The 27551-nt window shown below is 42.7% G+C and overlaps 1 protein-coding gene across 1 annotated transcript; it reads left to right on the plus strand.

Annotated features, from left to right (window-relative positions):
* The first annotated feature begins 595 nt into the window (after nt 1-595).
* Nucleotides 596-26685, plus strand: mus81 (MUS81 structure-specific endonuclease subunit). Its single transcript, XM_084320455.1, has 17 exons — nt 596-667; nt 1520-1667; nt 4960-5089; nt 8417-8499; nt 9224-9352; nt 12082-12162; nt 12807-12895; nt 13865-14098; nt 16815-16994; nt 17353-17480; nt 18156-18268; nt 20870-20989; nt 21168-21263; nt 21484-21639; nt 22304-22407; nt 24624-24707; nt 25207-26685. Exons 2-17 carry the CDS (start codon nt 1524-1526, stop codon nt 25271-25273), a joined length of 1938 nt encoding a protein of 645 aa, XP_084176581.1. The 5' UTR covers nt 596-667; nt 1520-1523; the 3' UTR covers nt 25274-26685.
* The last annotated feature ends 866 nt before the right edge of the window (nt 26686-27551 follow it).

The raw sequence follows: 27551 nt of genomic DNA on the forward strand, positions 1-27551 counted from the left end.
GAGCTCAATGTAACGCGGAAGTGTAGTGGTCTATAGAAAGCACGGACACACCATTGGTCACCGGATCTGGTGGAGATGTAGCCTGCTGTTAGAACTATCAAAACCTCAGGAGCTTTATCCCCCTGGCTTAGCTGTGAAATGGTACGTTCCAGCTGTTTATATTTGAGCAATATAGCACACACACACACACACACTCACACACACCTGAACCATCATGCTCTACCCATCTAGTGACACAGGCGGTAAGGAATTACATTAATTTTGAGTAGTGGAAAAGGGGTAGGATTAAATAAGTGTATACTTCTTCCTACTCCTTTTCGAACATGTAAATTGAGTTGTTCTTTTTGTTTTGTTTTTGTTTTTTCCCGTTTTTTTCCATTTCATTGCTAGAGATTAATGATTTATTTTTGTTTTATTTTGTTTTATTTACATGTTCGAAATAAAGATTTCAAATAAAATCAAAACCTCTCGACAGCAACTTTGATAAAGAAAATAGAAATGTTTGTTTCCTACAGTTGCCACTAGGCGTCACTATTGGGCTGTCAAGTTCCCATGGCCATGTGACTCATTACGTTACGTCACGTCACCAGGAAGAGAACGTTTCAAACACACTTGAATACAACAACAAGGCAGCCTTTTTTATGTAGTTAGCGAGTTCATTGAATCGGTAGGTACATTTTCATGCACATTATACAGTTCAGATATAACTGCGTCACTGCTACAACTTTATATATTACGTTCGCCCGTTTTATTTTGCTTTATTTGTTGAATTGAACGCATGTTTCTGCAAACTTGCATACGACAAATCATCGTATCAAAGTTAACGTTACATTACATTGATGCAGTCAACAACAAAACAACACGCGTATGCACGAAATTAACTCATACATAGTCAATAACAACACAAGTCAATAACTCATGCACAAGTACTAGGGAATCATTAGTATTATGATATTGATATCGTAAGCTGTCAACAACAACAACGCTGGCTGTTTTGTTATTTCACTTATTGGTTACTTTGCTGTGAATTTTGCTGACCTTTTAAAACCAGCTGTCTTCTAATTCCACCATCTGATTGATTTGCGTTCAGTTGAATGTAGTCTGATAGGCGTTAACACTAAACCCAGAGATGGAGGGGTATATACACATTCTTGTATAATGGATGTCATGATATATATGTCTGTATGTGTATGTCATAAATGTCATTATGAATTGAAAATGGGGGACCCTGATGTAAACAGGACGAAAGTGTTTCTCTGGTCTGTATTATACCCATTGTACCCATTCTGCAATCTGTTAATAAAGTTTTCAATCAATCAATACATTAGTCTGATATGCGTTAACACTAACCCCAGAGATGGAAGAGTATACATTAGTCTGATACATTTGGTTCATCATAGCTATCATTGACCCCAGGGCTACATCCATCACATAGTAATTACTACTGACATAACCCCTGCATGTCTGTTTGCTGCTGGCTTCTTCACTTTTCTCTTCTTAACAACGTTCTGACTGACAGAGGGATGCCAGCTTCAGACCCGGTTGTTCGGCTGGGTAGGAAGAGAGCCCTGCCTTCCTGTCCAAACCCTCTCTTCCTCCAGTGGCTTACTGACCTACGGGACCAGGCCAGAGAGAGAGGACAGAAGGCACAACATACATACCAGAGGGTAACACATTCTGCAATCTGTTCTATTCTGTTGGAATTAGGGCTGGTGGCGATAATTACCTGGAATATTTATTATATATATTATGTGAACAGTATGCAAAGTCACACCATAAATAATCCAATTGCTATTGAACTCCATGATCATTTAGACTAGAGTGTGATCAAACTAAAACTCTGTTCTTTTCAATTAACATCCCATCAAATATTGAAGACTCATTTTGAGATAAATTGAAGTTATATGTGGTTGCTATTTTTCATTTAGATGACAGAGCTGTGTGCAAAGATATAATGTCACCAAGATACAATTATGATAAACTATAATTATTCTCTATTCTATTCTGTTCTATCATCTTGTACTCTGTTCTATTGTATTCTGTTCTATTCTATTGTATTATGTTCTACTGTATTATATTCTGTTCCTTTGGGATCCTCATCATCTTATGCAGTGAAGTCCTCTTCTATATAATTTAGCCATAATGATTGTTCTGTGGACATTAAAGGAGCAATATGCGGCTGTTGATTTTGGGCAGAACTTAGAAATGTTTTCGAATCCTTAAACTGAATTCGACAATGCCCTTCCCAATCAGAACACATTAAGATGCCTCCAACAAAGCCAAGGTAACTAGCAGGCAGCTATGTTTTAGCAGCAGGCCTTCGCCTGTGTGCACTGTTATGCACATACAAATAATGTGTGTCACTAGAGGGTTTGATAGACAGCTTGCTCATTCCAATCATTTGACTTGGTTGTTCGTTTGATTGGATGTTGTTGTTTTAGCTCCTGCCCCTTGCCGGAACAACAGATACAAGTTTTTTTTGTCAAACGTCTTGTTTTTTGAGTGCTATTGATTACTGTCAAGATATAATAAGGAATCTAAAATGTTGCCAAAAATCTACAACCACCTATTGATCATTTAAGACTAGAATATAAGACTAGAGTAAAAATGGACAAATCAAATCAAATCAAATTTATTTGTAAGGCCCGACAACACACGTTAATGTCCCCATGGGCCGGACACGTCTTCTTTAAACAAGTCAAGAAGAAACGTAACAATAAGTCAAGAACAAAACAAGAACACCATAAGGTCCAACAAATGTAAGATAAATGCAAATAAATGAATGCAAACACTCCCAGACATACCCCACGCGAAGGTAAGGAAAAACTCACTAAAACCTAACAATAGGGAAAAAAGCACCACAGGCCATGTGGAGGAGAGAAACCTTAGAAGGGCCATTCAAGGGGGATCTCCCTTCTTAGATGTCGGTGATAGTATATATAGTGTTGCAGACTGACAGTGGTAAGCATGCACTCATGGACAGTGTTGCCAGACAAAGTACCAGTGGTGGAAGAAGTACACAGTTCCTTTACTTAAGTAAAAGTAGAAATACTCAGATAAATGAGTACTCTGGTAAAAGTCCTCCATTAAAATTCTACTTACTGTAAGTAAAAGTAGAGAAGTATTTGCTATTGAATGTATTTAAGTATCTAAAGTTATTAAAAAAAATACACATTCTACATGGCGCTTGTGTATCCATTTACCTCTCTATAGGTTGTGTTAAAGTGGTATGTGGTCCAGTTATGCTGCCCTGATTACGTCCTCTTGTTGACAGGCTTCAAATGTGAAAATATATAATCTTCATACATTTTTTATTTTGTATATATTGTGTTTTCTATGCAAAATCAGTTTCTTCAAAGTAACAACTAGTAACTGATGGGTTCAGATAAATGTAGTGGAGTAAAAAGTACAATATTTCCCTTGAAATGTGGTGGAGTAAAGGTATAAAGTTCCCTAAAATGAAAATACTCACATAAAGTACAAGTAGCTTGAAATTGTACTCAAGTACAGTACTTTCCACCACTGCAAAGCACACAGCATTCTCTTCTCGTCTACATCAGCTATAGGTACAAAGGAAACCAGAACCTTGGGTGCATGGAATAATGGACAGTTAGACATTTAAGCATTACATCACGCGCAGGAGTGGTTTGTGACCAATAAACCATGCCTAGGGGTGGTCGTTAGGCCCGAGGCGCAGCCAAGGGTCGTTAGACCCCCCTAGGCATGGTTTATTGGTCACAAACCACTCCTGCGCGTGATGTAAAGCTTTTATACAACTGCCAGATTCATCCAACCTTATTTCTATACAATAAACACACATTAATCGAAGATTTATTGAAAAAACCATCCGCCAGAAAAAGTAGTTCCCACAACTACAAAAAAGACAAGTTGCCTCCATGTGGAAGCAGCTTGAAGTGCATCCAACCAAACTAACACATCCAACTGTGTATTATTGGAATGATTGAGAGAAGTTGCCTCATGTGGAAGCAGCTTGAAGTGCATCCAACCAACTAACACATCCAACTGTGTATTATTGGAATGATTGATTGAAAATTTTATTACCAGATGCAGAATGGGTACAATACAGTACGGCTCAATACACACAATTGTTAAGGGAATGCAGACCTACTTTCCATAGAACTTCATTCTTAGATGCTTCTATATAAAGTAGGTAAAACAAATTAAAACGTTTTCTTTGCCCTATAGGAAAAAAACGTTTTCTTCGCCCTATTTTTTTATTTATTTCTTTTAGCCTAAACTTAACCAGTTGGAAACCAGGGGTACAGTAATAAAATTAGCAATCAACCAATCAATCAATTCAATAGACCATGCTCACTTAAAACAGCGCTGCTTCTCTCTCAGTCTGACTCCCCCGCTGTTGCAGACAGGAGTGTGTGTGTGTGTGTGTGTGTGTCACAGTGTGTGTGTGTGTGTGCGTGCGTGTGTGTGTGTGTGTGTGTATGTGTGTGTGTGTGTTTGTGGGTACGCCAGCGTCGGACAGTGTGAGAGAGAACGCTGCAGTCAGTAGAAAGTAGGAAGGAAGAAATTTAAATCAATTAATCAATCAATCAATCCGCGATTTTTCTTTTGTTCTAGATTGACTCAAGACCCATCAATTACATCATCCAACATTGTTTAAAGGACTAACACATTCCCCTTGACAGAATCGCTTCATATTTAGTCGTTATGGTGCTTTCAACATAACCATTTGTTGTCCGCGATCTTGTTTTCTCCCGGAGTGAGCCGGGGAGTGATATGTGATTCGGTTGTGGGCGGGTCCTGAGCCCAGGACCGTGGATTGTTGCCAATAAAGACGTGTAAATGGCCAATCAGAATCGAGAAATTTGCATGCCGTTGTATAAGTAGAAATAATCCATGTTTTCATTCAGATTCTACCTTTTTAAATGGAAAACTGATGAAGATATACAATTTTAAATATATAAATGTTTTTCCTAACAGGCCATCGCTTCATTACAGAGGTATCCTCTACCTCTTCAGAACGCCAGAGAGGCGAAGATCCTCCAGAACTTTGGAGACGGAATCTGCAAAATACTGGATGAAAAACTCCAACGGCATTACAGAGAGAACGGTGAGAGAGAAGTAGAGAGTAAACTAGGGCTGGGCGATATGGCCAAAAATGATATCGCGATAACGATATCGATAACAATATATCACTCGATAAAAAAAAATCAAGTATTAAAAAAATATATATATTTTTTTTTTTAATTTGTTTTTATTAACACTTTAAGTGCCGAAAACGTGTTTAGGCGTCCTTCCCCGCCATGCTCAAGTTGCAGAGGACGCCGTAACTCGTCTTTAATATCAATATTTAAAAAATCTGTGATCGGAATCATATTTTCCATCCGCAGCCTTCACACACAGTTCTGAGCTCCTCTCAAACCTCTAGCGGTTCAAGAGCGCCATCTGGTGGCCGATCGGCAGAAGCGCCAAACAGGAAGTTATGTGGTTGAAGTGCTGATCGTCCATATTACTTCCGGGCACTCTCTATAGGTCCCGGGACTCGATCTCGACACAATACATAGCGATCCGTTGCCAATAACTCGATAAACAACATGATTTGGACGTATATACTATTATACAACCTGGAAATAGATTGCGTATTTCTACATCCCATAATAGGAATATTTCAGTTCCACGCTCATCGTCCAACGGCGCGAGGAAGATACGGTAAGATTCAGCGTTATTTTTGAACGTGTTCGATATAAACTGCTCTGATGATCATATCACCCACACTAGATGAATGATATAACGCTGCCCACGGAATTATAAACGATCCCCCACCCATCCGGTCATCATCAGATGATACGTAGAAACTTCTAGAAGTACGTCCAATTGAAATTTTTGATCGCACAGATTCCTACCAAACTGTATTTCATCATCAATATAATGCATTTGGGGCTATAAATCACGTTCTGGAGAAAGCTGCAGAAAGAGATGAAAACATACTTATACTTTAGACCATATTTTACTATGAATATGTGAATGAAAAAGTTTAACGTTGCTACACAATGAACAATACATATAGGACCTTGAATGGGCCCTAATAATGGCAATTTAGCAATAGAATTAAAAAAGTTATAGCCCTGCAAAGAAGGGGAACTTTTCCATAGACAAATAGAGCTGGCAAGGGATGGTATATCATGAATTTAGCCTTAGGCAATCAAAGTGTTAAACAACAGATGTATGTTTTTTTTTTTTTTTTTTTTTTTTTGCAGCAATTCTTTGTCGTTGCCGCCATCTTTAGTGTTACATCCCCTCACACTCCAGTTCTCAGGCTGCAGCTGGTTTAAAAGCGAAAGTAAACCGGCTTCTCTGCTGGCTGTGGCTCCAGGGGAGTTGAACCGTTCTGGCTCTGCTAGTTTCTTTTCTATCTTTTTACGCTTTTTTGGTGGACAAACCACCACACATGTGCACCGTGACTCATGACCAGTGTTGTGCTAGTTACTGAAAAATAGTAACTCAGTTACTTTACTAGTTACTTCATTTCAAAGTAACTTCGTTACTGTACTAGTTACTTACACCCAAAAGTAATGAGTTACTGTGAAAAGTAACTATTTAGTTATTTAAAAAAAAAAAAGATTGCTCCCGAGTCCCATGCCCCAGATACTCAAAATCGGTTGATCAACTTGACAGTTTCCATTCACATCACCGAACTCTGCTAAGCAATGTGGTCTAGATACAAACACAAATCTGACACAAACAAATGTTGTCCCGAGTCGATATAATAAGAAGTGCGCCGGTTGAAGGAACAGCCTTGATGTCGCCGGAGCGTTTCATTATAACCATCTTGCAACGTTGTTTAAGATATCAATCAAAGCATTGCAACGTTAGAATAGTTAGGATATCAATTGTGCATGAAAGGACTATATTTATATTGTTTGATTAGTATTATGAGATTCCCTGGCAGATTTCGTACAGTCAAAATCCGTTGATCAACTTGAGTTTCAGTGAACACATTGCACTCACCAAAGTCTGCGGTGGTCGAGATGTAGTAACGTTAGTCCAGCTGACTCCAGCAGCCCCTCAAACATGTTCTTTATCTCGTTTCCATGTTGTATATTAATTATCTCTCCAAGTAGTTGCTAAATGGTTTGTTAGTTCGTTACTGCGTTCTTTTTATGTAGATTCATAGCGAGCGTCCTCCTGACTCTGTTTGATTTCGCCTGCGTTTGTTTTGTTTACAATAGAGAGGGTCTATTTCTTTCCGTAGCCGCATTTCTGGTTTCCGCATTTCTGATTGGCCAGTGGCCACTGACTGACGCTCTCTGGTCAGAGAACGTCAGAGAACGTCAGTCAGTGGCCAATCAGAAATGCGGAAACCAGAAATGCGGCTACGGAAAGAAATAGACACTCTCTATTGTAAACAAAACAAACGCAGGCGAAATCAAACGGAGTCAGGAGGACGCTCGCTATGAATCTACATAAAAAGAACGCAGTAACGAACTAACAAACCATTTAGTAACGGTAACAGCGTTACTGAATTTAAAAAGTAATGCGTTAGAGACGAGTACTAGTTACGGCAAAAAGTAACTGTTACTGTAACGCGTTACTTTGTAACGCGTTAGTTCCAACACTGCTCATGACTGAGCGGTTACAGAGAGAACGGTGAGAGAGAAGTAGAGTAAACCCATCATTACAGAGAGAATGGTGAGAGAGAAGTAGAGAGTAAACCCATCATTACCGAGAGAACGGTGAGAGAGAAGTAGAGTAAACCCATCATTACAGAGAGAACGGTGAGAGAGAAGTAGAGTAAACCCATCATTACAGAGAGAACGGTGAGAGAAGTAGAGAGTAAACCCATCATTACAGAGAGAACGGTGAGAGAGAAGTAGAGAGTAAACCCATCATTACAGAGAGAACGGTGAGAGAGAAGTAGAGCGTAAACCCATCATTACAGAGAGAACAGTGAGAGAGAAGTAGAGAGTAAACCCATCATTACAGAGAGAACAGTGAGATAGAAGTAGAGAGTAAACCCATCATTACAGAGAGAACTGTGAGAGAGAAGTAGAGAGTAAACCCATCTGACCAATCGGGACGCAGCTTTTCTCTTCCTTCCTCTCTCATCTGCACATTGTTAATTATTGCACATCACACTTTTCTTGTTGGAACTGTACATATCCATTTTGTTATTTATATTTTATATAGTGTAATATCTGCATCCTGTTATCTGCAACACTGCACACTCTTTTTTTAGAACTGTACATAGTCATCTTGCTGTTACTTTATCTTATTTTATCCTATCCTATTTTTATTCTAGTTTATTTATATCATATCGGATGCTGCTACGGTCGAGGAACCACAACAAAGTGAATTTCACTCTTCTTTTTTTGCTGTACGGTACTGAATGACGTGACAATAAATGAATCTGAATCATCCCTGTCTTCCTCTATTCCAGGTCCAGACGCGCCCATCCACTCCCTGCCTAAAGGAGCGCCCCCTCCTGGTAGATCAGACAACAACAACCTGGCTCCCAAAAAGGTTTGTTCAGGAGATTAAAGGCCCAGACGTAGTCCAGACATACGGTACACGGGCCGGACTCCGCTGGAGTCCACACAGACTAAAACCATGCAATAGTGGACCTCCGCATATAATACGTCATAGTGACTGCACAACATAGTGTCTGTACTGACTGTGGTTGTACTGGGCAGCTCCTAGTGGTCAACAGTGTCAGACTGTGGTTATACTGGGCAGCTATAGTGGTCAACAGTGTCAGGCTGTGGTTGTACTGGGCAGCTCCTAGTGGTCAACAGTGTCAGACTGTGGTTGTACTGGGCAGCTCCTAGTGGTCAACAGTGTCAGACTGTGGTTGTACTGGGAAGCTCCTAGTGGTCAACAGTGTCAGACTGGTTGTACTGGGTAGCTCCTAGTGGTCAACAGTGTCAGACTGTGGTTGTACTGGGCAGCTCCTAGTGGTCAACAGTGTCAGACTGTGGTTGTACTGGGCAGCTCCTAGTGGTCAACAGTGTCAGACTGTGGTTGTACTGGGCAGCTCCTAGTGGTCAACAGTGTCAGACTGTGGTTGTACTGGGCAGCTCCTAGTGGTCAACAGTGTCAGACTTCACATATTCAGGTATGAATGTGTGGAACTGTCAGTGTGAAGCAGGATGTCCGTGCTCAGAGAACCTGCCCTGGTAAATAAAGGTTCAAATGTATTTTATATATTTTTTTTAATTGTTTCTTTTTAATCCATCTATCATTGCAGAAGAAACCCGTGGGGGATGGGGTGAAGGAGAAAACAGGGGGAGGAGGGGGGAGGAAGAAGAGGGAGTACATACCACAGAAGAGATCCGGGGGATACGCTGTCCTCCTCGCCCTCTACAGGCAGTCACAGGTACTGTCTCTTTCTCACCCTCTACAGGCAGTCACAGGTACTGTCTCTTTCTCACCCTCTACAGGCAGTCACAGGTACTGTCTCTTTCTCGCTCTCTACAGGCAGTCACAGGTACTGTCTCTTTCTCACCCTCTACAGGCAGTCACAGGTACTGTCTCTTTCTCACCCTCTACAGGCAGTCACAGGTACTGTCTCTTTCTCACCCTCTACAGGCAGTCACAGGTACTGTCTCTTTCTCGCCCTCTACAGGCAGTCACAGGTACTGTCTCTTTCTCACCCTCTACAGGCAGTCACAGGTACTGTCTCTTTCTCACCCTCTACAGGCAGTCACAGGTACTGTCTCTTTTTCACCCTCTACAGGCAGTCACAGGTACTGTCTCTTTCTCGCCCTCTACAGGCAGTCACAGGTACTGTCTCTTTCTCGCTCTCTACAGGCAGTCACAGGTACTGTCTCTTTCTCACCCTCTACAGGCAGTCACAGGTACTGTCTCTTTCTCACACTCTACTTCAGGGGTTCCCAATACATTTTCTGCCCGGTCCACTTTCTAGAATTCAAACTACTTGGCCAGCTAACCCCTCACCCCTCCCTCATTCAAAATGCAGACATAGGCTACACGAGAAGGAGTTTATTTTGAACAGCTTGTCATTTCAGTTGCATGAAAAATCAAGTCCAAATGCCATTTCAATTATTTTGTTATATGAAGGAGCATCAATTAGCCCATTTAGACCTAAAACGCCTTTTAATAATGCATTATATAGCCTGCATATACACACAAATGTGTTTCCCGGTTTCAATGGGTTAACATACATATCAAACACCTTTGAAAATGTCAAAACAAGTAACAACCCAAATGCTCTTTTAAAAATAAAATAATAATATTCGGATCAGGCAGAAACTGTTTTCTTTTTCACACTTTCGCACTCTGTCCATGTCAGAAAATAACAAGTCCTCGTGTCACGTGTCATAATTGACTTTATTCACACAGCGACCATACTGGTTGATGGGGTGGGAAGATGCGGAAGTGTTCCATTGACTTCAATGGTAAAACTTTGCTATAGAAAATTTACGATACAATACTATCGCAATACTTGCGTCATGATACGATAGTATCGCGATACTAAATATATCGCGATACGTTGAAAATGTTGCAATATATATATATTTTTTTTCTTTTTTTTTCTTTTGCTCAAATTTTATTTATTACCTTTTTTCAACTGCAAAGTAAAACTTTGTCAACATGTTTTTATCTAATAAAATAAAGTTCAGTCAGTTCATCTCACTTCAATCATTTTTATTGCAGAACATGGTATTTTCTTAAGCAGACAGATGTAAACACTATAATCTGTGTTGCATGTACCTGACAAACTGAACTGTTTGTATTACAGTCATATTCCATGTGTGTGTGTGGACTACTGTACTATTACAGGTATTGAAATTAACAATGAAACTTCCTTATACAAAATCTTTATAAAAATCTTCTTATGAATAATTAAATATCGATACTTGGCGTCCCTGTATCGATACAGTATCGCCACGCAAAGTATCGCGATACTACTACGTATCGATTTTTTCCCCCACCCCTAGTAATTACAGACGTGTGATTCCGTGACTCAGATACACCATAGTTTCCTTGTGTTTTTATTTATTTATTTTTTTTAAACTTTGACCAGTCAGCTGGTTCTTTTTAGCGTTTATCGCTTTTTTTCGTCGCATTCATACTTGGTCAAGTTCGACCGACAGAAGCAGGCTGAAAGGGTTCAGATGGGGGGGAAAGACACGGCTGCCGTCCGGGATTCGAACGCGCTCAGCCCCAGATCCGCGCGAGCGCGGTTGTCCACGGCGCTGAAATAGCACTCGCGGTACGTGGTGAGTTACTGGAGCTCCCCGTGTTTTTATTTTCTTATCCACTTTTTCTCCTTATTTTTCTATTTTTCTCCCATCCCAATTTCGCCTCGCCAATTCTCCCTTCAATTCTCCCCTCTCCTGTCTCGAACGTTTCTAGACCTTGCCTCCCACTGGTCAGCTGCAATGTGGACGAAGCTTTGCATCACGTGTCCCCTCCGGTACACGAGGAGGCAGCCGTCGCATCTTTTCACCTGTACAGCGCGATCTCTCAGTGGTGAGGAGTAACGCGTGGGAGGGACACACCGCCCCCATTGCTTCCTGATTCTGCTGTACAGGTGCACCAACCGACCTGTAGGAGTCGCTGTCCACAACGTCCGATCCCCACCCACCAGCTTTCCCACCCCTAACACTGCCAATTGTGTTAGTATGAACGACCAGCCAAGCTGGTAGCAATGCAGAGAGCTGGGCTCGAACCCAGCATCTCCTGTGTTAGTGGCGAGCGCCTTGCCCACTGCGCCACTTAGCCGCCCCCATAGTTTCCTTGTGTTGAAATGTATGGAAGTAAATGAGTCGCTCATTGAAATGTATGGCAGTAAATTAGTCACTTGTTGAAATGCGTTCATAACGATCTAAATAACAACGGCAACAAAAATTCACGTACATTATTTCCACTTGTCATTTTCATAATTTTGATGCTAGAAAGAGATATATTTTTTATAAAATTGGTAGCAGTTCTCCTGGTCCTTGTCACTAGAACACGGTACATGTCTGATTTTCACACGTCCTCCTCTCAACAGAACGGTAGGATTAAGGTGGAAAATCTGTGCCAATTTGAAAAGCTAAGAGTTAAATGTAGACGTGTCCTGTTGTGTTCTCTCTCTAGATCCCGGGGAATAAAGACTTCATGTTTAAGATTGAGTTACAGACTGAAGCTCAGCACCTCTGTGACAAGTCCTTCACGGTGGTAAATGGATTACACACACACACACATTCACACATCACACACACACACACACACACACACACAGGTTCTCTCTCTCAGTATGTTCAAATACAACGTGAGATTACATTTAGAGGCGGAGCGAATCCATTCAATATCAATGGAAAGATGCAAACAGACGCAGCTTTGCTCTGGACTCTAGAGAATAGAGGAATTCGTTCATGATTGAGCAAATGTATTCATTGTAAAATGTCTTTACAATGAATATGAAATAGATTAGCTATGAATGCTCTAGATTACATTTAGCCCTAGCGTGTCTTCACTGTGTTGCATTGTATCTGAAAGTACTCTCACTATCATTCGCTCGCACATTCAAAGTCATTTCAAGGATGTATTTGGTCGCATATCTTCATGTGATTTCTTGTTTTTAGTGGTAGGCCTGGGCTACCCATTTGTTTCCATCTGAATCACTGATTTCACATAGTTGTTCGGACCTGGTATTAAAATATGTCTTGGGTGATCATTGGCCATTGCAATCTCTCTCTCTCACTTTTGGTTTTGGGGTAACTTTAAGATTCCCCTCTTGTGTGTGTCTGCTTGTGTGTACTACACCCCCCAATCCTGACTAGAATGAAGATATGGGTGAACAGAGCTCTCTCTCTCTCTAGCCAGATCTAGGTAGCAAGTACACCGCCTGGTCTTCAGTCTCTACTCTGACAAAGAGAAACCTGGTGATGAAGACTCACAATCCTGCAAGGTAGAGACAACACAAACACACACACACACACACACACACACACAAGCACACACACACACACACACACACACACACACACACACACACACACACACACACACAAACACATACACAAGTGCACACACTGGAATACATACTGACTGAGATATTATATACTGGCATACAGTTACACATTCACATGCAAGCACTCAACTTTCTCTCTCTCAATCTCTCTTCCCCCTTGCTCTCAACCTTTCTCTCCCTCACCCCCCCTCCCCTCTCTTCCCTCTTGCTCTCAACCTTTCTCTCCCTCACCCCCCCTCCCCTCTCTTCCCTCTTGCTCTCAACCTTTCTCTCCCTCACCCCCCCTCCCCTCTCTTCCCTCTTGCTCTCAACCTTTCTCTCCCTCACCCCCCCTCCCCTCTTCTCTCTTGCTCTCAACCTTTCTCTCCCTCACCCTCCCCTCTCTTCCCCCTTGCTCTCAACCTTTCTCTCCCTCACCCCCCCTCCCCTCTCTTCCCCCTTGCTCTCAACCTTTCTCTCCCTCACCCCCCCTCCCCTCTCTTCCCTCTTGCTCTCAACCTTTCTCTCCCTCACCCCCCCTCCCCTCTCTTCCCCCTTGCTCTCAACCTTTCTCTCCCTCACCCCCCCTCCCCTCTCTTCTCTCTTGCTCTCAACCTTTCTCTCCCTCACCCCCCTCCCCTCTCTTCTCTCTTGCTCTCAACCTTTCTCTCCCTCACCCCCCCTCCCCTCTCTTCCCTCATGCTCTCAACCCTTCTCTCCCTCACCCCCCCTCCCCTCTCTTCCCTCTTGCTCTCAACCTTTCTCTCCCTCACCCCCCCTCCCCTCTCTTCTCTTGCTCTCAACCTTTCTCTCCCTCACCCCCCCTCCCCTCTCTTCCCTCTTGCTCTCAACCTTTCTCTCCCTCACCCCCCCTCCCCTCTCTTCCCTATTGCTCTCAACCTTTCCCCCCCCCCCCCCCTCTCTCAGGTACTCTCTGACAGAGGAGGGCCTGGCTCTGGCAGAACGGCTGGAGTCTGGAGAGCGTGGGATCAACGGAGGGCAGGAGACCATTGGAGGGAGGGATGGAGAGGAGGAGGAGGGGAGGAGTGAAGGAGAAGATGAGGAGGAGGAGGAGGAGAGAAGAGAAGGAGGCCCAGGGGTGGTGGACCTGACTACCAGTGAAGAAGAGGAGGAGGTGGCTGAAGTGGAGAGAAGAAGAGAGTGAGTGCACGAGGGGCGAACAAAATATACAATATAATCATCATTATTCTTCTTATTTGTTTTGGTGGTATTTGGTTTTCAGTGTGTCTTTTTTAATATTTGTGTTTCTTGTCTCACTAGAGCACCAGCGTGCCATTTATCTAATCCGGTGCATTCCACGTGGGGAAATGGGAACTAAGGGAGGGGACACATGCCTGCAACATGTAAACAACAACATTCATTTTGGATAAATGACTTTCATAAATTCATTAATTAATCGTTTTTTGGGGGGAAAAGCAATACTTATATTCTGCACCTTTCTAAAAGCTCTGTGGATGTTTTATTAAAAAGGGGAAAAAGGTAGATGACTACCTAAAAATGTATAATAGCACTTTGATATCAACACATGGGACAAAAAAAAGTATTTTCTTTTCTTTTGTAGATCTGCACTCCGAACTCTACTTATTGTTTGTTGTACATTGTTACACATGTATCAAACTAAATGAATTGATTGGAAAAAAAATTGACACCTGCGTGATTGACACAAGGGGGAGCGCTAATGTTTTTATGGCCCGCCGATATCCACCAATCCGGTTATTTCCAAATGCCAGATATCGGCTGAACTCATTCATCGGTTTATCACTAAAAAACAAGCATGTATGTTAAATAACTTTGTTTTGTGAATTAGCCTAATTAACTCATTGACTGCCACACTGTTTCTCCATCTTTAATATCTGGCGCCAGCGTTTCAGACCATTTTGACGATGTTTGCAATGCAGACCCATCGTATATCATAGCTATGGAGACAATAGTATGGCTCATTTGAAAGGCAATATTTATACTCCAACAGGGAACAAACCGTTTATTTCTACATACCTTAGTTCCTGCGCAATCCCAGGCTAAAAAGCATCCCGTTTCAAAATAATCCATTCTCATTTCCTAGAACGCGAGATATTGTGTGTTTTGTGCGCAGCATGCGTCGTTCGTGCTTGTTGCTCGTCTGACACCTATATTATTTCCAGGTCAAAGGTAACATGACCATACATAGAATTGTTCTATTCACAAAGCCACCATGGGGGGGGGGGGGTTCCCTCGCCATACTCGTCGGACTCGTTTTCTGAGGCTGGGATCACAAAGGCATGTTTTAGGATGGGGTTCGGTAAAATAGAGGTTACCTTGGTCAGCAGGTCTGCCAAACCCCGTCCACTCTTGGTCCGAAGTGTCTGAGTCTGAACTAGAACAATTTAAATAAATAACGTTAGTTGGCTCTGGCGGCGACTACCACGGAGCGGTGAACAGATAACGTTACATCCTCGGCCGGTTTGACTTTAGTATTTTTATGATTTACCAGAAGTGCTGAGTCCAACGTAGTCTTGTGAAAACGAACCTTATGGATGGATCGTCACCTTTTGTCCTCTTCATAATAATCTCCAATAGTTCGCTCCACGCGATCGCCATTGCCAAGGCAGTTTGCTGGCTACTGTGGCCAGAGAGCAAACCCCCCCCCCCCCCCCCCCCACAGGAAACTAGCCCAGATGTACTCAAAAGGTAGGCAAGACTGCCACCTATCGGGATTCGATCGTCATTTCAATTCTAAATATTTTAGGGTTAACACAATGGGGACCGGCCACGTATATATACGGGTTTCGAATCCATGCGTTGTGGACCAGAGACATGTATATAGCCGTGGCATTTGTTATTGCTGTTATTGCATTTTAATAACCGGATCAAGGTCCCCGACCGGCTCTGCAGATCTACCCTTGTCTGTTAAATCGAGAACATGCAATACCGGCCAGATCCTCTTAGGGGCGCCATCGCTCCACTGCAGTATGCCTTGTGGGCGAATGGAAAACTTTTTTTTTCCATCAGTTTCATATTACCCGGATCCTGAAACAACACAATGTATTGTGGATCACGTTTCGAATCGCAGATTTCACCATGGAATAATGGGATTTATCATCAGCCAATGGACATATCGATCTACCAGATGCCGATCGAGGACGGGGAAATGCTGGGGGGTATCCCACGGGCTGACGGTAAGACCTTATTCACCTAAATTACAGCCGGATCGGAGCTTGCTGTGAGACGCACGCAGCCTAGCAGTGAATGTGGCTAGTTACACGGACACTGTATTGGTAATCAATAATACTAAACGACGTCCCCCGCCCCCCCCCCCCTTTCATGCATACATGCTCTGGGACAGCCCGGATCATATGCAGTTTGTGTTATTTCTTTAGCATATATAAAACGGAAATGCCGTTGAATATAACGTTAGCAGTTATTAGCTCCATAACTAGCTTTCCAGAAAATATATGAGACAAAATCTGCGATAAAGCTTATATTCACGGCGCTATAAAATGACAACCTACCGATGCATTTTTTTTTTCTTTAAGCCATTTTGAAGGGACGGTTTATGAACTCAATTGACAATGAGAATGGACAGATAGCAATACTATAAAGTATAGATATAGCTCTACAAACAGGGTCACGTCTGTTTACATTCCCCGGTCCTCAACCACTATATTAGACGGGTCCCAGCGGTCGCCAAAGTGTTAACAGGATCACACACAAGGTCCGGAGGACTGTTTAGTATCATAATAATAAAAAAAAAACATAAAAACTAGTATACTCGTTTTTGGCGTTCAACGCATGGGCAATGAGTTAAACATAATATATTCCAGAGCATTCATATATCAAGTAGCAACATTTGTCTCATTTCTCTCCTCATCTCCACTAGCCCCGTTCAGAAACCTGTCCAGCCAGCTGGTTTTTCCCAGACCAGGAGTGAGGTGGCTGGGGTGAACTGCCCAGGAAAGGCCCAGGCCTCAGAGAGCAGCAACAGAAGGCCCAACGGGCAATGTCTGTTACCAGGCAGCTATGAGATTGTCCTCTGTGTCGACTTTATTGAGACCACCGGGTATGTGTGTCTGTCTGTCTGTCTGTGTGTGTGTGTGTGTCTGTCTGTGTGACTGACTGACTGACTGACTGACCGACCGACCGACCGACCGACCGACCGACCGACCGACCGACCGACCGACCGACTGAATACCCATGCAGTTATGAGAGCTTGCTTAGTGGGGACATTGAAATCACTAGGTAGGCAAATGAAGCAGAATGCTCTTACAATGTCCAGTAATTATTATTCATGCTTTTGTATATACAGTACATATGTGTTATTTAGCATGTAGTGTGTGTATATTTGAACTTTGTGTGTTTCTGTGTATGTGCAAGCTAATTAGTGTTACAGAATAACAGTAATGTGTGTGTGTGTGTAGTGGTAGTCATAACTGCAAGCAGGAGCTAGTGAAGGAGCTACAGAGGAATGGTGTGACCTTTGACATCAGGAAGTTAAACGTCGGAGACTTCCTCTGGGTGGCCCGAGAAAAGGTTGCGCCTGTACCAGGTAACGCACATCTATACCCACACACACACACACACACACACACACACACACATACAGAAATACACACACACATAGGATTAACACAAACCTTTGTCAGCTTTGCCTCAGCAGACATTATACAGTGTAGTCCATAAACCTTTGGATTTATATATAGTCCCCCAATTTTAGGGGACCAAAAGTTATTTTACAAATAAAGTCTACTTGTTATGTAACATTTGGTTGTGCTGGAGAAGAGTACAGAGCCAAAGCAACAAAACATGTCACTGTCCAAAGACTTAAACGCTGTACTATACCTGTCCTTTAGGGGGAGCCATTGCTCATTATTTTCCTTATCAACCATGGAACACAATTCTTGACTCTTCTGTTTCTATACTGCTCTATCTCTTCTCTATCTCTTCTCTTCTTCCTGCAGTGTGTGGGTGAAGGTTGGTTTTCTGAAGATGTCGTGAGGGTTTTTTGTCTACTGGGCTTTTTTTAAGTAGAGATGTTCTAATAAAGAATATCGAAAGTCAAAGTCCTCTCTTCTCTGCTCTTCTCTGTTCTCCTTTTCTCCTCCTCTTCCCTCCTCTCCTATTCTCTCTTCTTCTCTTATAATCTCACCTTCTCATCTCTCACTAACTCACCCCTCTCTCTCTCTCTCTCTCTCTCTCTCTCTCTCTCTCTCTCTCTCTCTAGGTCAGTTGCGCGCTCCATCAGGAAGGGAGTTGGTCCTCGACTACATCATAGAGAGAAAAAGGATTGATGACCTGTGTGGCAGCATCATTGATGGCCGCTTCAGAGAGCAAAAGGTGTGTGTGATGTATTACATGTATTACGGTAGGTTTACTATACTTAATGTATTTAATCAGTCTCTATTTTTGTGGATGTATTACGGTAGGTTTACTGTACTTAACACTTTGATTGCCATGGGTTAAATTCATGATATACCACAGATTGCCAGCTCTATTTGTCTATGGAGAAGTACCCCTTCTTTGCATGGCTATAACTTTTTAAATTCTATTGCTACATTGCCATTATTAGGGCCCATTCAAAGTCCTATATGTATTGTTCATTGTGTAGCAACGTTAAACTTTTTCATTCACATATTCATAGTAAAGTATGGTCTAATGTATAAGTATGTTTTCATCTCTTTCTGCAGCTTTCTCCAGAACGTGATATATAGCCCCAAATGCATTATATTGATGATGAAATACAGTTTGATGGCAATCGGGGCGATATAAAAAATTTCAATTGGACGTACTTCTAGAATGATCTACGTATGATCTGATGATGACCGGATGGGCGGGGGATCGTTTATAATTCTGTGGGCAGCGGTATATCATTCATCTAGTGTGGGTCATATGTTCATCATAACAGTTTATATGGAACACGTAACTGAGGGGTACAATTCCCTGACTGTATTGATAAGTATGGTATCATTAAACCACTACCGCTTTATGTACTTTAACTACTGGCCATACAGTACACAATATATGAATATGATGAACACTTCCCACAATGAAATCGGTTCCAGTCAAAGGTATTAATCAAGTATTTAATGGAGCAAAAGGTACATATGATACTTATATTACATTTGATTGCACTTGTAAGGCAAATGAGTATTCGTAGGCAAATCAACACTGAATGTCCATTCTCTGGTTACGCAGGAGGCAAGTATACAACCTGGCTCTTAGGGAATTATATCTATGGTACACTTAATGATATAGCGGGATATACTGGAAGGGGTCCTCCCGGTTGTAAGCCGGCAGGGGGGGTAGGAGAGCTGTCGGTAGTAGAACGTCTGGTCAACGATATCTAGGGAGACTTCGAGTACAGAAGACGATAGTGCGATATAGACTCTTGATCCGCAGACGAATACAGCTTGGTTCTCTTGTAGGCTGTAGCTCCACAGTGAAGAAGAAAACTAGGCGGCCTCAGGCTCTCTGAGCGCCGACTCGACCTTGACTCCTCTCGGGGGTAAATCCAACACTCACAGGCGTCGGCGATTATCCGCTCCACAAATCACAGTTCCAAAGCAAATATATATTCCAGCCGCAAAGGGCTAAGCAGTCGTCGGGTAGGTAATCCAGTGTACATGTCCATTCGGTCCTCGCCTAGATCTCCTCGGATGAAAGCGCCATGTGGTCGGCCCAGCCTGGATAAGAATCTAGCTAACACGAGGAAGCGTTGGAGATGCTGGTCACTTTAGAACTCTAACCGCACGATGCACCATACACAATAGACTATTATTAACTTAATAGAAATACGTCGCACTCGACGGTACAGTGCCAAACTCTGACAATTCAGTTATTAATTCGCACGCGGTCTCAATGCTATTCTGGGGCCAAACAGGCCATACTTCACCGCACGTCGTATCGTGGGTGAGGCTTCACTTAGTGGGTAACAAACTAGGTTAACTAACTTCTGTATCCACCTGCGCTATATTTATATGCACGGTGAACAAATAGTGCCACTCTCATTTCTGTCGCCGTATCCCTGCGCAGGGCCGGGGCTAGTACAGACATGTCTTGTCGGTAACTTTGAACTTGGCTCCGGGGGCTGGTCCCCTGGCGCCTGGTCCTTTGTCCAATAGGAGAATGAACTATTATGGGCTATAGTAGGCTAAAGGGATATTCCGTGTATATGTACAAGGAATATACAAGGGATATCAAACGATATACAAATACTATTCAATATATATCAATAAATAAATATATATATTCGGTTTAATCTGATCCTTCGTAACAACGTTCAAAAATAACGCTGAATCTTACCGCATCTTCCTCGCGCCGTTGGACGATCAGCGTGGTGTAGACCGTTTTCGATTATGGGATGTTTATCCTGATGAACGATTTCCAGCTTGTATAATACTATATACGTCCAAATAATGTTGTTTATTGAGTTAGGGCGAGCGATTGATCATCCAGTGTGTTGAGATGGAGTCCGGCTACCGGACGCGAGTGCCCGGAGCTCATATGGATGAGCACTTCCTGTTTGGGGCGCCCCTCCCTCTTGGCCAATCTGCCGATCGGCCACCAGATGGCGCTCTCGAACCGTTAGACAGTTGGTGGGAGCCCACCAGCACATCTCAGGGCTCCGGAAAGAAAATATGATTTCGATCACAGATTTTTGAAATATTGATATCAAAGACGAGTTACGGCGTCCTCGGCACCTTTAGCATGGCTCTGAATGACGTGAAAAAGCATTTTCCGGCAATCAAAGTGTTAATGTATTTAATCAGTCTGTATTTTTGTGGATGTATTACATGTATTACGGTGGGTTAACTATACTTAATTTATTGAATCAGTCTGTATTGATTTGAAGCTACCGGTTGTATGTGTGTTACTGTGTGTCAATAAATGCTGTTAAAACTGTATTCTCTTCCTCTCTCTCCATCCATCCTCCACCAGTTCCGTCTGAAGAGGTGTGGTCTGCACAAACCCATTTACCTGGTGGAGGAATGTGGCACTGCAGCCTCCCACCTGAGTTTACCCGAGACCACCCTGCAGCAGGCTATAGTCAACACACAGGTACACACACACACACACACACATGTATGTACAAATGTGTACAAATGTGTACCCTTCCTCAATATCTCCCTAGTCATTTGTTTATCCATTCATTAATTTGTGTTTGTGCATGAATATTTCATGTCATGTGTGTGTGTGTGTGTGTGTGTGTGTGTGTGTGTGTGTGTGTGTGTGTTAGGTGGTGGATGGTTTCTTTGTGAAGAGGGTTCAAGATGTCAAAGAGTCTGTAGCCTACCTCACTGTCATGACCAGATACCTCACTAAACTGTACCAGGTAACACACACGCACACGCACACGCACACACACACACACCAAGAGGGGAAACTAGGATGCCTGTATTGGTGTCAAATAAACACATTGGTGTATTCTTTCTTTCTTTCTTTCTTTCTTTCTTTCTTTCTTTCTTTCTTTCTTTCTTTCTTTCTTTCTTTCTTTCTTTCTTTCTTTCTTTTTTTCTTTTTTTCTTTCTTTCTTTCTTCCGTTCCTCCTGCAGAATCAGACCCTAATCTGTCGCTCCAGAGAGCTGGAGGGGGACGGAGTGACTGAGGATGAGGAAGATGAGAGAGGAGGGAGGAAGAGGAGAGACAACAGACCATCCTGCTCCCTCATCTCCTTCGCTGAGTTCAACCACGGGGCGGTCAAGAACAAGGTGTGCATGTGCGCGACGCGTGTGTGTGAGAACCATCTCTCTCTATCTCTTTTGTCTCAAGTGTCTGACCTACAGGATGTTGCTTTTTTTTTTTTTTTTTTTTAGCGTTTATCGCTTTTCTGGTCAAGCATGACCGACAGAAACAGGTTGAAATGGGATGTAGAGCAGGGGAAGACATTCTGAGAAATGACGGCGGGTCCGGGAATCGAACTCGTGTCCCCCAGATCCGTGACGAGCACGGTTTTCCCCGACGCAGACATAGCGCCGAGATATGCGGTGAGCTACGGGAGCTCCCCTCAGGATGTTGCTTATCCGTTAATCGTTCCCATTAATTCTCCTCCCATTCCGCACTACTCCCTTGACCCTCGAGGTTAGCCCCGCCCACGATGATTGTATGAATGCCCCCCCCCCCCTATTCCTAAGTGTAAGGATATTTCTGTCAGACCTTTGTTCTGCACCTGTACAGTGCTAGAGCGATGAAAGGTCTGAACAGTGTGAGACTAGTGTGCCTGTACACTTTCTCTCTCTATGGCTCTCTCTCAATGTCTATCTCTCTCTCTCTCTCTCTCTGTCTGTCTGTCTGTCTGTCTCTGTCTGTCTGTCTGTCTGTCTGTCTGTCTGTCTGTCTGTCTGTCTCTGTGTCTTTCTGTCTCTCTCTCTGTAGTGTCAGACCGTCAAAGAGGTGTTTGCTAGGCAGCTGATGCAGATCAGTGGTCTGTCAGGAGACAAGGCTGCAGCTATACTGGAGAGATACAGCACACTGCACAGGTAACACACAGTACATCAAGGCTGCAGCTATACTGGAGAGATACAGCACACTGCACAGGTAACACACAGTACATCAAGGCTGCAGCTATACTGGATATAGCTGTTCTCGAACGGTTCCTTCTCTGGGACTCACTCGTTAAGAGCAGGATTTACGAGCGCGGAAAAGCAGTCGTAAGTCAGACAGACTGGTGTGCGCCGTGTTCTTAACTTCATTCAGGAGAATCATGGTGATTGGGTTCACGTCGATTCTACAGACATCCTCGGAATTCAATCCAATCCAATCCACTTTATTTATGAAGCACATTTAAAAACAACAAAGTTGACCAAAGTGCTGTACAAGTCCCACAACATAAGATAAAAACATAAAAGCACACAATAAAAACATATACAATATGTCACATAAAAAAGGCAGGTCTCTCAAAACTGTTTAAAAACCAAAGCAAATAAATGTGTTATAATAATAAATACGATTATGAATATTTGTATCATTAAAAATAACGTTTTACATTTATAGCAACGATGCATCGTGATGTCTGAAAATAAATAAAAGCCCTACAAACGACAGTGAATAAACACATGAATAAATAAGAACTAAACTCAATCGTGCAAATATAGCTATAGTGGAATAGAATGGACACATCTACATTTTGCTCTCAGTACACCCCATTCCTTTCATGTAGCCTATATATTTAATATATATTATAAATCTATAGTTTATTAGCAACGACGCACTAGCGTACGTAACATAGGTTGTATTGTACTTGTGCTGTATAATGACAATACATTTGAATCTAATCTAATAAAATTTTGATCAGTCGCAAATCGCTTCCGCGCTACCTGTTGAATACGGGGGTCAGCACAGCCCAGATGCAATGTTTAGCCTCTGCCTTCCGGTATAAGGAGCTGTTGAATCAGTTTGCACATGGTATTTCATGCCCTTATAAGGAGCTGGCGGGGCATTTCTGTATGCAAATTCAGGTGTACGAGACCACTTCTCCACACATTCAGGAATCCGGAGGAGGACTATCGTAGGTTTCCTCTTACGAACTTCTTACAAGGTTATTTACGAGGAAACTTACGAGAATGTTAGTGAATGAGGTCCAATGTATTCCTTTAACACATTGGGCGCCATGGGTTATATCCATCAATATACCCAGTCTGCCACCGTTGAAAGCCTATGGAGATGTTTACCTTCTTTGCAGGGCTATAACTTTTAAAATTGTATTGCTATATTGACATTACTATGGCCCATTCAACATCGATTATCTATCGTTCAGGATGTGGGAACGTTATATTTTTTCATTCATACATTGTTGTGTTAATACCGTCTAGAATATAAGTGTTTTTAGACAGTATAGCAGTAATTCCAAAAACGAGAGTTATAGGCCCTGACGCATATAATTATCGATTGGCATTTCTTGCCTATACACGCTATATTAAAAAATTTAAACATAATGTATACCGATCATATACGTTTCATCATGCGTGAAGGAAAGGGGGGGGGGGTCGTTTATAATTCCTTGATCGTCAGTAACGGCTTTATTTAGTATGGGTTGATATATTGATCAGATGGTTTGCAGTGAAATTAATAAACAATCGGGCTGAAAATAACGTTACTGTCCTCTTACCGTTTGCCGATGAGACTGGAGGAAAAAGATCCCAATTATTTGACGCCGATCTCCTACATCCATTTCCGGTTTGTATGGCGCAATAAACGCCGAAATCATATAGATTATTAAGTTTAGAAAGCGATCCAAATGCACTATAGTGTTTGTCTGGAGCCACGTAACAAGATATCACTGCCGGAGGGATTTCCTCTACGCACCGATCGGCACTTCCGGTTTTGGCGAGAGTGTAACTCGCCCGACCATCCACCAGGTGGCGGTATTGAGGCGTTGCAATCTCATACAGGGTCCCGCCCGCTGGAGTCCGGAGGTTGGCTGGATGAATTATGAATGCCATGGCGAAAAAATGAAATATTGATCCCAAAAACGGCATAACTCGTTCTTGGCGCAGGATGTGTTAAAGGTAGAACCCCCCCCATTTCTCTCTTCTCTCTTTCTGTCTCTCACCCCTGTGTGTGTGTGTCTCTCTCTCTCTCTCGCTCTCTCTCTCTCTTTGTCTGTCTGTCTGTCTGTCTGTCTGTCTGTCTGTCTGTCTGTCTGTCTGTCTGTCTCTCTCTCTCTCTCTCTCTCTCTCTCTCTCTCTCTCTCTAGTCTTCTCTCAGCCTATGAGCAGTGCTCCAGCGAGGCCGAGAAGGAGAAGCTCTTGTCTTCTATCCGATGTGGGAAACTCAAAAGGTTTGCAGCACGTGTTTGTTTTATTTGTGGTGGACAGGGTGTGTTTGTTTTATTTGTGGTGGACAGGGTGTGTTTGTTTTATTTGTGGTGGACAGGGTGTGTTTGTTTTATTTGTGGTGGACAGGGTGTGTTTGTTTTATTTGTGGTGGACAGGGCGTGTGTGTGATATTTGTGGTGGACAGGGTGTGTTTGTTTTATTTGTGGTGGACAGGGTGTGTTTGTGATATTTGTGGTGGACAGGGCGTGTGTGTGATATTTGTGGTGGACAGGGTGTGTTTGTTTTATTTGTGGTGGACAGGGTGTGTTTGTTTTATTTGTGGTGGACAGGGTGTGTTTGTTTTATTTGTGGTGGACAGGGTGTGTTTGTTTTATTTGTGGTGGACAGGGTGTGTTTGTTTTATTTGTGGTGGACAGGGTGTGTTTGTTTTATTTGTGGTGGACAGGGTGTGTTTGTTTTATTTGTGAAAATTAAAGGTGTTTTTTTGTTTGTTTGTTTCAGGAACTTTGGTCCAGCTCTGAGCAGAACGGTGTACCAGCTGTACTCTAACCAAGGAGCGTTGTCATAGAAACACACACGCACACACACACACACACACACACACACACACACACACACACACACACACACACACACACACACACACACACACACACACACACACACACACACAGTACCAGTTGAACGTTTGGACACACTTTCTCATTGAACTGAATGAGAAGATGTGTCCAAACCTTTGACTGGTACTGTATACTGTATATACACACTCACACACACACACGAACACACAAAGACACACACACACATACATACAGACGAGACACAAAGACATTCACGAAGAGACGCTCACCGACGGACACAAACACACTATTGCACACAGTTGTGATAGCTTGGTATAACTGTTGTAAATAAATGAAACATTGCGGAGCGGTTGGTAGCATAATTCGGACGCTAAGACCGCATATCCCATAAACTCTGCTGCTTCCTGTTGCAAAGGAGAGGTTTCCATCCGTTACCACCCTGGCAGCACCTCAAATGGATTTGTTTTGGAGAAGCAAGGAGAGGGGTCCCGTCCTGGTGGCACACAAATACAAAACAGAGGCTACCAACGGCCCTCGTCTCATCAATTCTTCATCAAACCCTGTATAGGACACCTGCTGTCATAAGAAATATTTGAAATGTTAAAGGTACTATAGATAAATTTTTTATGTAGAGTAATCTTTTTTCTTCTTTTTATTTTTTATATAAAACATCCACAGAGAGGAAATTGGTATCCATCGCATTTTCCCATAATGTTGGCGTGTTCCTTTAAAGCTTACGTTTAGAATTTAGCCACATCATGTAAAACAGTGTAAATGGGGCGTACTCGAATACCAACGGCTCTGCTTTGGGTGCCCTGTTGACTAGGTTTCTAGGTTTAAGAAAGGACTCTTACCAGGCGGCTGGGTGGCGCAGCGGAGATTGTGCTCGTCACCAATGCAAGAGACTCCGGTCTCGAATCCGGGTGTCAGCATTGCCTCCGGCTTGGTCCAGCCGTCATACTAACTCATTGGCAGAGTTAGAGGGTGGAAGTCGATGGGTGGGGATTTGGACGTTGTGGACAGCGACTCCTACAGGTTGGTTGGGGGACGCCTGCACAGCAGAGACAGGAAGTAGCGGGGGTAGTGTGAGCCCCCCATGCGTTACACCTCGCCACTGAGAGTCCGCGCTGTTCAGGTGAAAAGATGTGACAGTCTGCCTCCTCGTGTACCGGAGGGGACGCGTGTATATTTTCCCTAACGGAGTTGCACTTCCGCGTTCGGTTTGCGCGATCTGATTGGCCACTGACGTTTTTCTCAGCGCCAATCGCGTTACTCCTAACAAACTGGTTAAGCTTGGCGACTCTTTCGAAGTTGCGCTCTTTCGAAGTTGGTTATGGTTAGGTTAGGATTAGTTGGTTAAGGTTAGGGTTAGGGTAACAGCCTGCTGGCGCGATTGTTAGGAGTAACGCGATTGGCACTGAAAAAAACGTCAGTGGCCAATCAGATCATGCAAACCAAACGCGGAAGTGCAACTCCGTTAGGGAAAATATACACGCGGAGGGGACACGTGATGCAAGGCTTCTATACTCCCTACAACCCTACCAGTGGGGGGCATAGTCGAGCAACGTTCAAGACAGGCGAGGGGAGAATTGGAAACACGAAATTGGGATGGAAGAAAAATAGAAAATAAGGAGAAAAAGTGGATTAAAAAAAATGTAAAGGACTCTACCGATCATTGATAAGTACTGACACTGCATTTAAATAGTGATGTTATTTAGCTATGTTATGCTATTTTTCTTTACATGAATATATTTTTATTTTGACCTATTACCTATCATGTCCTTGTTTATTTACTGGTGCTTATTTGATATGTTCTTTCAGTCTGTTTCATTATTGTTTGTATTGTTTATTAGGTGAGATAGCTTTTGAGGTAGGTTTATTATGTAAGATTTCACCTGCACATTTTGTTATATTTGCTTTGATATATTTATTTAGTTTCATTGTGCAAATAAATAAACATAAGTATTAAATAGGGCTGAACTTACCCTTTCACTTCAATTTCAAACTACTTTATTTCCTTTTCGGAACTTCGTTTGTGCAGTGGTTAAAAGTCAACATACAGTCACAATACATACACACTCATCATTAAAAAAAAAAAAAAAAACTAGATGGGGGGGGGGGGGTGTAGTTCCTAATGGGTGTGTGTATTGTCCTCAACTATTTGAGAGGACAATTTAACTTTATGTGTTCTGATCCAAAACTGCACTTTAAATGTACGGAGTCTTGGAAGAAATACCACTCGTTACGTCCGCCAAGGTGGGGCCA

The sequence above is a fragment of the Notolepis coatsorum genome, assembly GCF_963971535.1.
Source record: "Notolepis coatsorum genome assembly, chromosome: 1".
NCBI classification, from domain to species: domain Eukaryota; kingdom Metazoa; phylum Chordata; class Actinopteri; order Aulopiformes; family Paralepididae; genus Notolepis; species Notolepis coatsorum.

Bases quoted from the DNA above. Each gene is read 5' to 3' on its own strand.
- mus81 (XM_084320455.1), top strand. From the start codon at position 1,524: ATGCCAGCTTCAGACCCGGTTGTTCGGCTGGGTAGGAAGAGAGCCCTG. The intron at 12,163-12,806 runs GTAAATGGATTA...CTCTCTCTCTAG, and splicing joins GTGACAAGTCCTTCACGGTG to CCAGATCTAGGTAGCAAGTA. The intron at 16,995-17,352 runs GTATGTGTGTCT...GTGTGTGTGTAG, and splicing joins GACTTTATTGAGACCACCGG to TGGTAGTCATAACTGCAAGC.